The following is a 14,476-nucleotide window of genomic DNA, read 5'->3' as shown; positions in this document are numbered from 1 at the left end:
TTTAATGATATAAGATGTCAGGTTTTTATCACAAACACAAATATTTGTTTTAATTTGTATTATATATATATATATATATTTTGCTTATAAGTATAATATAATTCTTATAATATATACAAATACTGGTCTAAAATTAATAGATAATTAAGAAAATAAAATGTAGTAATTTGTAAGAACGGAATTTTTACATATGCATATATACAGAACATTAATTTACATCAAACGAAATACCTAACAGTTTTCATACAATAATTAAATGCATTAAAAATTATGGAAGTAAAGCAACTATGATGATACAAATAAAAAGTAAAATTATTACTATCCAGTAGCCACATGTACGATCTTTGAAATTAATTGTTTGTACGTGCTGCGTTTTGGTAATTAATGATTCATCAGTCCTATCCATATGATTGGATAAATTATCGATTATTTCTACATAAAAATATAAAACTTTTAAAGTAAATTTTATATCTTCAAACTGATAAAGAATAAGTAACATTAAATTTAAGTTACCATTTTGGTGATCTACTTCATTGCTAATGGTTTGGCCAATTTGTTTTTGCCTTGCAATGACTTTACATAACTCTTCCAAGCCTTTATTTTGCTCTATAAAAGTATTGGAAAAATATTATACAAATCTGGTAAAAGATATCAAAATTTATACCTTCTAGAATCCTATCTTGTTGAGTCATAAGATCAACAACACATATTTGTGTATCTATAGGTTTATCATCGTCGTCATCAGCTGCCCAAGAGGTTGTGCCTCCATCTGCAAAAGCTGATGTTCCTGATGTAAGTAAATTTGCACGAGAAGATACAAGATTATTTGTACGTGCATCACACAATTTTTGTAATTGTACATCCCTGCTCTTCAATACCTCAATTTGACGTATCCTTCTTTCTGCTTCTTCAGCAGTTCTGCGTATCTTTGTATTTTAAGGAAAAAATTTCTATGCTGGTAGGTCTTACTTCTTAATCAAATGAACATGTAAAAGGATACATAGCTTTAGATTTTAAAGCATCATCTACTTTATTCTTAAGTTGTTGGACTTCACGATTATACTGTTTTAGACGAATTCGTATATTTGCAGATATACTTGCATATGCTTGCAAAGTTTTTGAATGTTTATTGCGAGCTGTAAATTGTTCCATAATCTCTCTGTAAAGTTTCTCACAGGCATCATATTCCGTTAACCTATGTAATTTAAACAAATACTTAAGTAACAGTTTTCATCTCAGAAGTAAACAAAGAAACCAAGGTTAATTATTCTTACCAGGGATCGTTGTCTTCGATATAAATGAGTGCCATTTTCGTGAATTTGTATATAAGTCTAATGTATGAAAAGCAAAACTACGTTAAAATATTATTTGAATAGTGACATATCCACATAAATTTCTCGTATGTTATTGTCAGTGTCGTCTGCACATAATAATATATTTTGCAATTGTCGATGGTGCAGCATCAAAAGAAAAGAAACCTTCCTTTACATTAGCAACTGTTTAATATTTGGGTAAACAGGAATGCCTTAGTAAGCAAATTGAGTTTTGAAAAAGTATTACAATTTACCTAGTCGAACAATTTATCGTCAAGAATGTAACATAACCACGGATTGGCGCATGCGTTTATAACGATAATTAAAGAAATTGATGGAGGGGATTTAGCATGAAGGAGAAGGTAAAAAGAGATCGTTTGTGAGAGTGAAACAAAGAGAACCAGAGGGAAAATTAACGGGTGGAAAAAAGAAGAATATATGGCGTAGTAGCAAGACCAGTTATATTTTTATTATCAACTAGTATATTTTGTGAAGCTGTTTGGACGAATGTGTTTGACGTCAAAGAGGAAACGGAAAGAAATGCGAGAAAATGTTGGGTAAAAGTGAAACTCGGTGATCCAAACTAAAACTGGAGAAATTATATAGTGTGAAGGGAAGAAAATTTGGTGGATTATTCACGTTGCCTGTGGGAAGGTCACGATCATCAGTAACCACTGCGTTGGTAGATGGTTAATTGAAAGTGGGGAACTTCTAAGAAGCTTGATCATACAGGTCAACACGTACACACAATACGAAAGAAAAAGGAGAACACGTACGACAAGATAGTTCAAAGGGATCATTCGTATACTACATTTGTTTGAAAAAACCTACGAATGGAGCACGGGTGCGTCCACGAGATGAATTTTTGCGCACGAATGGAGTACTGTTGTTATTGTTGTGCATATTGATTTTTAACGCGCGAGCCATAATCTTGACATTTATTCTGTGTTACTAAAAGGCATTTTTTCTTAATTTTTTCATTTGTAATTGTGATTAAAATGAATGTTCTTCGTATCTACAATTATCTTTCTTTTTCTTCAATTATATTAAATTCTTAGTATTGTTGTTTGCAACACTAATTTTTCTCAGATTGAAATATGAGTAGTACGGTGACAACGGAACCATCTACATCTCTTAGCGATATGATGTCTACAACTGCAATTCCTGAGAAAGCAGCTCCAATATTCTTACAAACACGAGCGGCACAAGGTATTGCTGGTGCATTTGTTTGGGTCGCATTATTCATAACTTGTCAACAGGTACTTTGTAACATATTTTTGACATAGCATTATAGTTAATTAATGAATCAACTAATTTGATTTAATCGTGGTTTGTAGATCTACCAGCATTTAAGGTGGTATACTAATCCCACAGAACAAAGATGGATAGTGAGAATTCTGTTTATAGTTCCAATTTATGCAACATATTCTTGGGTGTCTCTACTATTTTTCAACAGTGAAAGTTATTATGTTTACTTTTTTACTGTACGGGACTGTTACGAAGCATTTGTTATATATAACTTCTTGTCTCTATGCTACGAGTACCTGGGTGGTGAAGGAAATATTATGTCTGAAATACGTGGCAAACCTATTCGTTCTAATTGTTTATATGGAACATGCTGTTTGGTTGGAAAAACATATACAATTGGTTTTCTTAGATTTTGCAAACAAGCTACTTTGCAATTTTGCTTGGTAAAACCAGTAATGGCATTTGTCATTATATTCCTTCAAGCATTTGGTCATTATAGAGATGGAGATTGGTCCCCAGATGGAGGCTATATTTATATAACTATAATTTATAATATCAGTGTATCTCTTGCACTTTATGGACTTTTTCTCTTTTATTTTGCTACAAGAGACCTGTTAACACCATTTGAACCTGTCTTAAAATTTTGTACTGTTAAAAGTGTTATCTTCCTCTCATTTTGGCAAGGTAATATATCAAATTACTTAAGATACGGTCTGTATATGTAATGAATATTAATTTTATTACCTTTCAGGGGTGTTATTGGCTATTCTTGAGAAAGCAAATGTAATTTCTCCTATAAGTTTAGATCAATCAACTAGTGCGGGCACAGTTTCTGCTGGTTATCAAAACTTTTTGATTTGCATTGAAATGTTATTTGCTGCTATAGCTTTACGCTATGCGTTTCCATATCAAGTGTATTCAGCTGGTTGTGTTACGGATTCAAGAGGAAGAAGTGTAACGATGCAAAGTATCAGTAGCAGTTTAAAAGTATGTTGCAACAATTTCTAAATGATTTAATAGATAAAGCAATAAGATTGACAATATTTTAATATTATACAATTAACTTTATACATAGGAAACCATGAATCCAAAAGATATAATGACTGATGCCATCCACAACTTCCATCCACAGTATCAACAATATACGCAATATAGTTCTGGTATGTATATAATTTATAATCTATTACTGTTAAAATTTTTTTATAAATATTGTATTTTAAATTTCTTTTATTACTTTATTCAATTGATACGTTTTCATGTAGCATGATGTAGCGAATGATGAACTAAAAATCATCCATATTTATTGTTTATTTATATTTATCAGTTAAGCTTTAAATGCAAAGTAAGAGAAGAATTACAATCATTAAAAAATTTGAAGTAAATAAATAACTATAATTGTAATTATTATGTTCCTTTAACTATGGATTTTAGCTTTTTATATGATAAAGGTTTATTATTTTAATATGTTTCTTTTAATATGCATCTTTTAATGTACTCTACTGCCAATTATTAAAAGGGTAAAATAATATAAATTCATTTATATTTATCTTTTGCGACAAAAATATAATGAAATAGTTCTTTATGATAAAAAATACTTTTTATCATAAATTCAATTAACGTGTGCCAATTAGGATTATATTCTTTGAAGGCACTTTCTTTTTACTATTTTTCAGACGTTAATACCAACTTGCCGTATGAAAAACTATGAGAATGTGAAGCATCGTTTTTTAATTTCAAGAAATTGGACATGAGGCATTCATACATTTTTAATAGAGTTTGAAAAGTTCTTAATACTGTAGTTCATTAAAATTAATTTGATATTTTAAGTTCAAATCAAGTTCGAGGGTGGGCATAGTGTTCTCTGCTCAAATTATTATTTAAGGTTTATAACAAAATCAATATACATACACATATATACATATATAAGCATATGATTCATTAACTTTGCAATTAATAAAATCTACTGTACATTAGAAACTAAGCACTTAACGCAAGAGCACTTAGAGTACAGTGTAATTTCACAAAAACATTTTACTTTTTAATAAATGCAAAAGACAAATAATAATTGACTACTATTCTATGGCAGTATTGTAATTATGTATCTTTTTATGGATAGGTTAATGATTATTAAATATTGTTTTGTAATGCTTGTATATTTAAAAAGATGGCATGATTTATATTTAATTTAGCATGCTGATATAGCTATATATTTTTATATATTTTTTTCCTAAATATGTATGTTCGATAATTTTCTCAAACAACAAATTCAAATCTTTATTGTTATAACACGCATGAATTATTTAATAGACGTATAATATGTGTAGTGAGATCAATAAAATAAAGAAAGATGCTGTAAATTGTGCTATGTGTAAAAGGATTTCATCAAATTACATGTAAAACTGTACATAGCCTACAATCGATATAGCCAACAATGCTTTGAATTAAAAAAAAAATATATCGGCATGATTTCTCGCTGTCCGCTGGCTGATCGATGTATTCATTAGTAACGGCTTTGTCAACGATAATACGTGATATAATGTAACAATCAGGAGCTCCTAAAGGACAACGTGGTATGCGGATATCCAGCTTCGATCCAGATGATCCACAGAATATGCCAATACCACCGCCTCAAAGACGGCATACTTCTCATCAACGTGTTGCTACAATCTCTCAAAATTATAATGAGAAAACAATGCTGTTGAGCAGTGATGATGAGTTCCAGTAGATATAAACAATAGATATTGTGTACAAAATAAAGCAAAAGAGAAAGAGACAAAAAGGAACATTAATGTTGGACTTCCGTGAATCTAATTTCAAGAAAACGCTATGTATACCGTTAATTGATTATACGTCATTAGGTAGGAACTTAACTCGCTCACAGAACAAACAACAAATAAACAAACAAATTCGGTGATGCAAAATTGTGCATCACAATATAATAGTTCCATGTTACATTCATGTTAATACATGTATTATGTTACATCATGTAAACATAGCATAGAAGATATTTATTTTAATATGCTGAACATGTTTAAAGCAGTGTTACCTATAGAGGTGGCTCTATTATCATAACAATCATCTTTATTTTAAAACACAACTTACGTTTTTCAGAGAAAAGCATTGTACAGTACTTAATATTTAAATACTCACAAATATGTTGCTGCATTATTTACTGTAGTCAAACAATATTTTTACACTTTGAACAAAAACACTATGTATATGTTTATACATCAGTATTTCTAATTCATATGAGATTAATGTAATTTTGCCAGTGAAAAATACTTATTTTATAAAATACACTAAGAAAAATACTTCTAATTATTGCACGCGTCCGGGATATATATATATATATATGTATATATTATAAATATTCATATATTTATATATATGTATATATATAAAACTGAGCCACAAAAATCTTTGCGTCCTAGATTAAAAAATTAATGAGTGTATATATCGTTAAAATAGAATGTATTTAATAATTTAAAAATTAAAGAATATTCCTTCGATGTATTTGTTTTATTTGCATATAATTATTGACTACTTATTGTTGATATTTATCTTACTGATTTTATATACATAAGTATTTCATATTTAATACCTGTCACATGTCGTATTTTCTTAGGTATTTTAGGAAATGAAAACAAACATTAATCGAAATCTTAATTGAACTTTATTTTCTATACAAGAGAGTAAATTGTGTATATATGAATTTTTATGGAGGGGACATACTATTCTGCTCAACAAAATAACAATACAATTTATTTGTCAAAATAAATCATTATTTCATACAATTAGTATTGTTCATATTAGTTTTAGTTTTTACTACTGATTCATTGATCACAAAAACGTAATGCAAATAATTAGACTAATTTAAATATACAGTCGAATAAAAGATTGGACCTAATTGCTTTACAAAAAATATATTGCATAAATTGCATTAATAGCATCAAATATTACAACTATCAGTGGAAAAAATAACTTAGCATTTTGTTAACAGCCTTATTTTGGCAGAAAATCTGTATATACACATATACGTGTGTGTAAATACAATAGTACAATATTTGTTACAATCTATTTACCAACCTATCCAATATGTATCTTTATTTGTTACAATCTTTTTCCACCCATGCCATGGTGATTCTAGATCTTGTTCTAATAGTGAATTGTATGGTTCTTTTTCTAAAATCATTTTATTTAATTGTTCAGTATACATTTTTGAATTCAAAGTTTTGTCTCTGGTAGATGAAGAATTTTTATCCTCATCCTCAATATCTTGATATTGTAATTCATCATCCATATAAACGACAATATCGTTTTCCTCATTTGTGTATTTATTGTATTTTTCGGTAACGCTTTGTTTTAGTACTTTGTTTCTTTTATCTTGACTGTTAATACCTTCATCGCTATTACTAAAATCAATTGGTTTAAATCCTATTGACCTTAAACGAGCAATTTTTAGATCATTATCCGGGATGTTAACAGGTACAAATGCAGATACCCTTTCAGGTGAAAATTTATTTTGTTCTTTTGCACTCAAGGTATTGCTACTTAACGATACATTTGAATTTATGGCGTGCTGTAAATTAGATGCAGTTTTTGTACAAGATACACATTTTTCTGTAGATGATCGAAATGTAGAATGATGGCCTTTATTTTTATCACCTAACTTTGTAGTTAGCATATCTTTAAAATCACTACCGTATTCTATTTTAATAAATGTGTATTGTTCATTACGAACGTTATTTTGCACGAAATCGTTCAATTTCAGATTCTTTATTGCAGGTTCTTGAAGGAGAGAACATTGAGTAACAGCATCTGTTTTACACGGTTTTGAAATATCTTTTTTACAGCTCTTTTGCAATTCTTCGTTAATTTTATTGCATTTTGAATCTCTGCAAATTGTTTGCATCAGTTTTCTTTTTCGATCTTTAATCGTTGTATCGTTATTTTCTACAATTTTCACATTTTTCTTTATATATCTTGATCTTTTATTCTTGTCTCTCTTATTATTATCAACGTTATCATTGTCATTATTTTTCATATTATTATTATTATTTATAACCGGTTTTGCAATATAATTCTTATTTGCTTTTTTAGAAATAGTGAGATTCTTGCCAATTTTACTACAATTAAAATTTAATGTTTTTGACATTTTAACATTCCTAGTTTGACTTTTAACACGTTTACAGTGAGTTATTTTTGTAAGTTTATTTCTATCTTGGAAAGTAGATCGTTCTGAATTAACTTTACATTTGTTCAATGTATACATTGCAGTATTAAAATGCTCACATGATTGTTCTGTACATTTGTTAATACAACGCAATCTTCTATATCGTGGACCACGTATCTTAGGTCCAATTTTTGCGTCTATTAATAAATTTGTAATTTCTCTTATTTTTTTTTTATTTATATGTTTCTTTATTGAAGAATCAATTTTTCTTACAGCTTGTAAATGTATTCTTGCTCCTATTGTACTTCCAGTATTCTTCTTAATATATCTTGTTGGATCTGACAGTTCTCTCTTTTGTACTGTTTTCTTTTTTATACTTTTATTTTTTAAATTCTTGCAAATATCCGTTTTCTCTCTACTTTTTCCAGGATATTCTAAGATATCTAAAGACTGTACAGTTTCTTTTTTAAACTTTTCATTATGTATTTTATTATATTTTAGCATCTCTGACTTATTTGTTGTTTTTCTAGACAGTTTTCTGCGTCTTCTAAATTTGTAACATCTTGATCCATCTAAATCATCTGAAATAACTTCAAATTTAGTCCTTTCCTTCATTTCTTCTTTACCACTGTTTCGAGTTACTACCTTATCTTTAATTTCTGGCTTGGTTGTTATTACATCTTCTGTTTGTAATGCTACAGATTGTTCTGACGTTAATCCTATCATATTACCCATTAGTAATTTTGATAAAGGATGGTTTTTGCTGTTAATCAAATGAACAATTTTATCTGGTGGCAATGAATCAATTGATTTGAATTGCTGTAATTCTTTGGATACCATTTTATGTGGTGAAATTTCATTTTTATACATACAGTTTGTCATGTTTAACATATTAGTTGTTGTATTGGATGAATTTACGATATTGTTACATACGTCTTTGGAATCGTTAGTTATTTCTTTATGTGTACTATTGCATTCAAGTCTATAACAAGAATTTAAACTTGTATCATTTGTATCGCTGTTTATTTCTGCATTGACACCTTTAGGAAGTTTTATTTTCATTAATTCTGGTTTTACAGTGTTAAAAGAAATATAATTAACACGCTTAGGAAATTCGTTTGATATGATTGTTTGAGCTTTACCATCTAGATTTTTATTTTTATCTTTGTTGGATAAATTCCAACTTTCTATGTGTTGATTAGTTTTTACAATATTAATCGCTTTAACCGTTCTACAAAATAGTGATGAAGTATTTTTCTTACTATCGTTTTGTATGCTGTGAGATGAATTATATAATCCTGTACGTATAGAAATGTTTGTATTATGGGTTTTAGATCCTTTATTTCCAATATGAGTTAATGATTTGTTTTCTGGCATAATAGGCATGTTTGGTATATTTATTGTACACTCTGTATTAGTATTTAACTTTTTAAATACATGGCGAGTCACTATTGCACTTTCAATTACACCTTTCTTTGTTTCATCTACCTTTTTGTTTTCAATATTTTGAGTTTGTAAAAATCCATCTGAGTTTTCATGTTTCCCTTTCTGAATTATAAATTCAGAACCATGTGAATATTTTTTAAATTCATGCATGTTTGGAGCAGAATTTTTTAAGCAGTTTTGTAAAGGTGTAGAAGAAGAATGTAAAGTAGATAGATGATTACCTATAGCTAAAGGAGCCAGTTTGGTACTCCACGATGGTGGCTCTTGATCGTTTAAACGTGACAAAGCAAATTTATAATATTTTATAGAATCTGTATTTACACCTATCCAAAAGTTTGTTACAATGTACAAACCATCATATCTATAACCTGTTTTAGGTGCAAAGTCGTTGAATAAATTATAGCTTCTAATTAATCTCACTGGTACTTGATTTTCATAATTTTTAATAAGTGGATCTTTTTCTAATGTACCAGCAGAATACTTTTGTCCTGTAAGAGTAAGAGAATTACCCAAATCTACATCTTCATTTAGGTTAATATTTGAAGTACAAATTGAAGTAACTCCAAATGGTCCATTTTGAATATTTTCATCAAAGGGGTCATGAACACGATCTCTAGAACAATCCATACGGATACCCCACCATGAACCAGATGGAAATCCTGAGATAGGTCCATATATATAACTTATAACCTGACATAAAATATTATAAAAAAAAACTGTAAGGTTTATATAAGATGATATATACTAAGGATAATATCAAGTGAAGCTTACATTTTTTTTACACCACGAATTTAACTGCACTCCGTCTTTGGTTGCTTTCATTTGACAGATGTAATTAAGTCTGATAAACAACTTGTCATAATCTTTCTTATGTTTAATATTTATCTGAAGAATAGTTGATACTATTATTAATTACCAGTTAATAATATTATTAGCATATAAGTTTTCTCATGCAGTACTTACTTGACTTTTGAGACATGACTCCTGCAATATCTTTTCATTTTCTTGAACAGTGTTTGCAAGAAAGGTCATTAAAGCATCATTTGTAGCCATTTTATAACAGGCAATGAATAAAAATATGTGTACTGCATATATAAACAGTTAATTACAAACTGCTTTTTCACTTATGTTACTTTTTAACAAATTATATTCTTACAACCAAAATCTTAAAGGTATATAAAATTGCTCCATTTGCAATATCAACATATTTCATATTTCATAATTTTATATAAAACATACATTTTATCCTTTAAAGATTAAATTGATGTATGTATTTCTACTTGTTTTCTAACCAACATTTTGACTCTATTTCGTAAATTAAACATAAAGCAAATTCTTTCAAAAACAAATATGGCGTGGGTACTTTTATTTTCTCTGTGCATCTAGTTTTATACATCGATCATTATTGCGTCGTACGTATGAAATAAATATGTCTTCTTAACAGTGCACGCTTATCACTTTTTTTCATAGCAGTCAATATCAAATAAATATACAAAGAACTCAATATTACAAACAATGATTATGATACGAATATTAGGACTAAATAATTTTACGATTTGTTCACATGTACATGTATTCGAATAAATCGTTTCACTTGAGGGGAATACGCTAAGAGGGGAAAAATACTCCTTCCACAGAGTAATATAGTTCTAAATTGCCTATATATGTATATAGCTTTGGTAACATATACATTTATTGACTAGGAAATGTGTATGAGTTTAACTTAATCTACATAGATCAGATTATAAATGCATTATATATGAAACAGGCACATTATCATACAAACATATTTATTTTACATTTATATATATACAAGTATATACATATATACATACCAATTTATACGTGCGATCTGTTTATTATAATTATAAATTGTATTTATTGATTATAAATTGATTATGAATTGTATAATTAAGATAGTAAATAAATAATTAAGATTAATTATTTTCACTTTCGATGACACTTTGAATGATGAAATTCGTTTAAATATATATTTTCAATTTTTTAATATGTGTAATTTCGTATATTTTTTGTTTTTGATAAAACTAAATATATTTAAATATCATTTTTATGTTATAAAAAATTTTTTATTTTCTTACAAAGTATATTAACATTAAAAATTAATTTTTGTACAAATTACTAAAAATTGAATGAACGAAACGAATTTTGCCATTATTACTGAAAAGAATGTTCTTCTTCTGGACTCAATGAACATTCAACATTTTGTTGTGTAACAAAGACGTTCTGTGTTTTTGCTGTTATGTTCCCCTGTTGCAAATAATTTTCACAATTAATAATTCAATTAATTATATTTTATGGCTTTTACCGCTATATGTTATACACACCTGAGTTACTGTAGTAGTGCCGTGACTACTACTGGACATACAAACAACTACCAATTTCGGTGCATTACTTTGTATATGTGCTTTTTGTTGGGTAACATTGGTTTGGCTTAATTTAACTTGCTGTTGTTGCGATTGTTGTTGTTGCTGCTGCTGAGGTTGTTGTTGTATCGCATTAGTGTTAATATTTGTAGCGGTTGGTGTTTGAGATCGGGACTGCAAAATAACGAATTTTTGTCCCCCAGCTGTAGTTGTTCCACCAGCAGTTCTACTTGTTCCAAGCATAATTGTACGTCCAGTTTGTTGCCCGGGACTAGAGCTTGTTACTAAATAAAAAATGAAGATATCTGAAGTAAAAATACTAGTCTAACTTCATGTTAATAGAAACGGTATTACCAGCTTGTACAATGGTTTTTCCAGTGCATGTAGGACCTTGTTGACTTGTTGTTAAAGCTGTAGTTGTGGATGCAGTTGTTGTTAACGTTGCTGGTTGTGTACGAGCTTTCGCAACGGCTGCGCACAATGCAGGACCTATATAACCATAATCCTGTTTGTAATCTTCTACATAATCTGGAGGAGATCGTATAGTCTTCAAAACGGGAGCTACCGATTTCTGTAAATTCCATGGCATATCTTCCTGTTAGGCTTTATACAGTATAATAATATATTACCAAAAATAGCTAGGAAAAATACATATTAATACAATAAAATTTATACTAATAAGGAATTATATTCACCACTAGTAGAGTCTTTATATGACCTGCTCCATTTTTATCTACACTTGATAGACCTGGTCCTTCAATACATGATTCAATACGTTCGGAAACAGATTTAATTTTAGGAATAACTAATGCTTTAATTACTTCTGGACCTAACTCACAAAGTCCTTCAATTGCTCCATAAAGTGACGCCAGCGGAGTCTGAAAAATTTGTCGTTATTATTATTATTATTATTATTACCATTATTACTATTATCATTGTTATTTCTGTGCTTCTATTTCTGCTATTATTGCTTTAGTATACGGTAGTCTTACAATTATACCTGACTATTTTTTGCTAAAGCCTGACTAAACATTCTAGTTACTCTAGTTTGTACATTATTGGTAGAAGTATTAAAATTTTTGCAAATTTGAGCCATAAGGCGTGATGCAAAATCGCGAAGTGCCCAATGATTATCCACTTCTGGCCTCATACATAATTGGCGTGAAACTATACATGTTGCGATAGATGGTATTAATTCATGTAACTATAAAATATAAGACTAATGAGTATTAATGCACACGTGTATATATACGCACACTCTCCCCTTTCCTTTTATATATTAATTAATACATACATATTTTTCTAAATAAAGGCTGGGATTGTCCAAGAGAGCTTTAACCATTCTCATTAGATAAATTAGAAGAGCAAGATGGTTTTGTACTACATTAACACGTACACCTTCTGCAATAAAAGTGCACATCCGTGCTAACATTTCATGTAAACCTGGGTCAGCTGAGAGGGACTGCAGTGCTTCTGCTCTGCGTGCTTCATCAGATCCAACACATGCTTCAGTAATTTCTTTATAATATAATTGCTGTTCAACACTCAATTCATGAGTGGCTAATTGTTTGACATGAACTGTTTCCACATTACGTAATTTCTGACTTTTACCACCACCACCTGGTTTCCCAACACCAATGTTCTGACCTTTGTTTGTAAGTTTACTTGTTGGGTCAACACTTTCGAGCTTTTGAACATCTATTGTATTATTAATTAATTGATAGATATTACTTTTAGTTAACATAATATTGCAAAAAGGAAAGTTTTACGCTATCGAATTACTACCTTTAGAAACAGGAGGTGGATTTTCTGGTATTGTAGGCTGAACACCATCTATGCAAAGCCAATGAGCACGTAGTGTAATTTCTAAAGGTAATTTAGGCCATGTTTGTCCACCAGACATTGATATAACTTCATTAAGGTCAATTTCTTTTTCTTCTACAAAATGTAATTCACGACCACCACCAGAAGCAAAGCGAAATGGTACATGATCCTTGGCGAAAAACCCATATGTGGGTTCAATATTTTTTATCTTCAAAGCATGATCTATATCGTGTGTTGTCATTCGTTGACGTTTGCCATGTCTCATAAATTTAGCAGCATCCTTTACCAACATTAGTAATCTCAATTACACAACTTTAATATTATATGTAAGGAATAGGAATTATTTATAATTGGATTATAATTTGGAGATATACAAACCTGTATGATTTCTTTAAGTCTATAACTTACATCCTCCGCAAGATCTTTTGCAGCTTCATCTGGGAAATTTCCAACACCTATACTTTCTGCAATTACCTTTATTGATTCTTGGGACAAGGTAGTTCCATAAATGGAGTCACTTTCATTCATCTTTAAAGTATCTTGGTTATTATATTCCATATGAGATGAATAAAAGGTTATTCCTTAAAAATATATGATCGACAATGTAAACACTGCTTACTGTAAAAATATTATTTTTTTTTGGACACAACTCATAATTTTCAATCAACCATACAATATAATAAACTCTTTTGTTCAATCTTTTGTATTTTAGATTTAGTCTCTCATATTAGATATTAATACTGATACTGTTTAATGGTCCTGTAAATGTTTACCCCAAATAAAGCTTACGCCATTACAATTGCTTAGTAATTTCCGACGTAATAGAGTACTGCTTCATTTCAGTAAAGCTATTGGTTAAGCCACATTTTGTGACTTCAATAAGCTACTTATTATTTATTCACTTTTATAATAGCAATCTGTATAAATATGTATACATATTACAGAAGTATAAAATTTTATGCTTTCTTTATGATTATAAGAAATTCTATTTCTATTTGTAATTACATAGTACCAGATAGTAACATTTCATTTTAGTTACAATCGCTATCAGTCACCTACCAACGTTATAAGTTTTAATCTTAGATTAG

At 29.2% G+C, this 14,476-nt stretch overlaps 4 protein-coding genes across 7 annotated transcripts; 1 reads left to right on the top strand and 3 right to left on the bottom strand.

Moving 5' to 3' along the window:
• Positions 1–116: 116 nt before the first annotated feature.
• LOC122573214 (syntaxin-8) lies at positions 117–1,679 on the bottom strand. The gene is made up of 6 exons (XM_043739296.1): positions 1,568–1,679; positions 1,275–1,331; positions 1,001–1,195; positions 665–918; positions 514–606; positions 117–432 (listed from the first exon to the last, which is right to left on the bottom strand). The coding sequence occupies exons 2-6, from the start codon at positions 1,307–1,309 to the stop codon at positions 269–271; spliced, it is 741 nt and encodes a 246-aa protein (XP_043595231.1). The 5' UTR covers positions 1,310–1,331; positions 1,568–1,679; the 3' UTR covers positions 117–268.
• Positions 1,680–1,774: 95 nt separating this feature from the next.
• On the top strand, positions 1,775–6,355 carry LOC122573210 (transmembrane protein 184B). 3 transcript variants are annotated; one of them, XM_043739288.1, is made up of 6 exons: positions 1,775–2,271; positions 2,403–2,572; positions 2,651–3,245; positions 3,313–3,548; positions 3,637–3,721; positions 5,111–6,355. In XM_043739288.1, exons 2-6 carry the CDS (start codon positions 2,411–2,413, stop codon positions 5,284–5,286), a joined length of 1,254 nt encoding a protein of 417 aa, XP_043595223.1. In that variant the 5' UTR covers positions 1,775–2,271; positions 2,403–2,410; the 3' UTR covers positions 5,287–6,355. The 3 variants fall into 3 exon arrangements, with proteins under 3 accessions (XP_043595223.1, XP_043595222.1, XP_043595224.1); XM_043739287.1 differs by having other exon boundaries at positions 1,780–2,157; XM_043739289.1 differs by lacking the exon at positions 5,111–6,355 and adding an exon at positions 4,235–4,918 and having other exon boundaries at positions 1,786–2,157.
• LOC122573207 (MATH and LRR domain-containing protein PFE0570w-like) lies at positions 6,216–10,973 on the bottom strand. The gene is made up of 3 exons (XM_043739283.1): positions 10,144–10,973; positions 9,952–10,065; positions 6,216–9,870 (listed from the first exon to the last, which is right to left on the bottom strand). The coding sequence occupies exons 1-3, from the start codon at positions 10,231–10,233 to the stop codon at positions 6,640–6,642; spliced, it is 3,435 nt and encodes a 1,144-aa protein (XP_043595218.1). The 5' UTR covers positions 10,234–10,973; the 3' UTR covers positions 6,216–6,639.
• Positions 10,974–11,059: 86 nt separating this feature from the next.
• Positions 11,060–14,356, bottom strand: LOC122573209 (transcription initiation factor TFIID subunit 6-like). Of its 2 annotated transcripts, XM_043739286.1 has the most exons (9): positions 14,008–14,356; positions 13,767–13,916; positions 13,350–13,668; positions 12,859–13,262; positions 12,565–12,768; positions 12,260–12,442; positions 11,919–12,135; positions 11,526–11,848; positions 11,060–11,448 (listed from the first exon to the last, which is right to left on the bottom strand). In XM_043739286.1, the coding sequence occupies exons 2-9, from the start codon at positions 13,914–13,916 to the stop codon at positions 11,356–11,358; spliced, it is 1,893 nt and encodes a 630-aa protein (XP_043595221.1). In that variant the 5' UTR covers positions 14,008–14,356; the 3' UTR covers positions 11,060–11,355. The 2 variants fall into 2 exon arrangements, with proteins under 2 accessions (XP_043595221.1, XP_043595220.1); XM_043739285.1 differs by having other exon boundaries at positions 11,061–11,448; positions 13,767–14,356.
• Positions 14,357–14,476: the final 120 nt, after the last annotated feature.

This window comes from Bombus pyrosoma, linkage group LG11, assembly GCF_014825855.1.
Source record: "Bombus pyrosoma isolate SC7728 linkage group LG11, ASM1482585v1, whole genome shotgun sequence".
NCBI classification, from domain to species: Eukaryota; Metazoa; Arthropoda; class Insecta; order Hymenoptera; family Apidae; genus Bombus; species Bombus pyrosoma.
The sequence above is the reverse complement of the archived record's forward strand: the minus strand, read 5'-3'. Positions and strand labels throughout refer to the sequence as shown.

Excerpts from the sequence above, each read along its gene's own strand:
- LOC122573210 (XM_043739288.1), top strand. The coding sequence starts at position 2,411 with ATGAGTAGTACGGTGACAACGGAACCATCTACATCTCTTAGCGATATG. Across the intron at positions 2,573-2,650 it reads TATTCATAACTTGTCAACAG|ATCTACCAGCATTTAAGGTG; the intron begins GTACTTTGTAAC and ends CGTGGTTTGTAG. Across the intron at positions 3,722-5,110 it reads ATATACGCAATATAGTTCTG|GAGCTCCTAAAGGACAACGT; the intron begins GTATGTATATAA and ends TGTAACAATCAG.
- LOC122573207 (XM_043739283.1), bottom strand. The coding sequence starts at position 10,233 with ATGGCTACAAATGATGCTTTAATGACCTTTCTTGCAAACACTGTTCAA. Across the intron at positions 10,066-10,143 it reads AGTCATGTCTCAAAAGTCAA|ATAAATATTAAACATAAGAA; the intron begins GTAAGTACTGCA and ends ACTATTCTTCAG. Across the intron at positions 9,871-9,951 it reads ATTCGTGGTGTAAAAAAAAT|GTTATAAGTTATATATATGG; the intron begins GTAAGCTTCACT and ends ATTTTATGTCAG.
- LOC122573214 (XM_043739296.1), bottom strand. The coding sequence starts at position 1,309 with ATGGCACTCATTTATATCGAAGACAACGATCCCTG. Across the intron at positions 1,196-1,274 it reads ATCGAAGACAACGATCCCTG|GTTAACGGAATATGATGCCT; the intron begins GTAAGAATAATT and ends TAAATTACATAG. Across the intron at positions 607-664 it reads ACAAGATAGGATTCTAGAAG|AGCAAAATAAAGGCTTGGAA; the intron begins GTATAAATTTTG and ends ATACTTTTATAG.
- LOC122573209 (XM_043739285.1), bottom strand. The coding sequence starts at position 13,946 with ATGGAATATAATAACCAAGATACTTTAAAGATGAATGAAAGTGACTCC. Across the intron at positions 13,263-13,349 it reads TCCACCTCCTGTTTCTAAAG|ATGTTCAAAAGCTCGAAAGT; the intron begins GTAGTAATTCGA and ends ATAATACAATAG. Across the intron at positions 11,849-11,918 it reads AAAAACCATTGTACAAGCTG|TAACAAGCTCTAGTCCCGGG; the intron begins GTAATACCGTTT and ends TTTTTTATTTAG.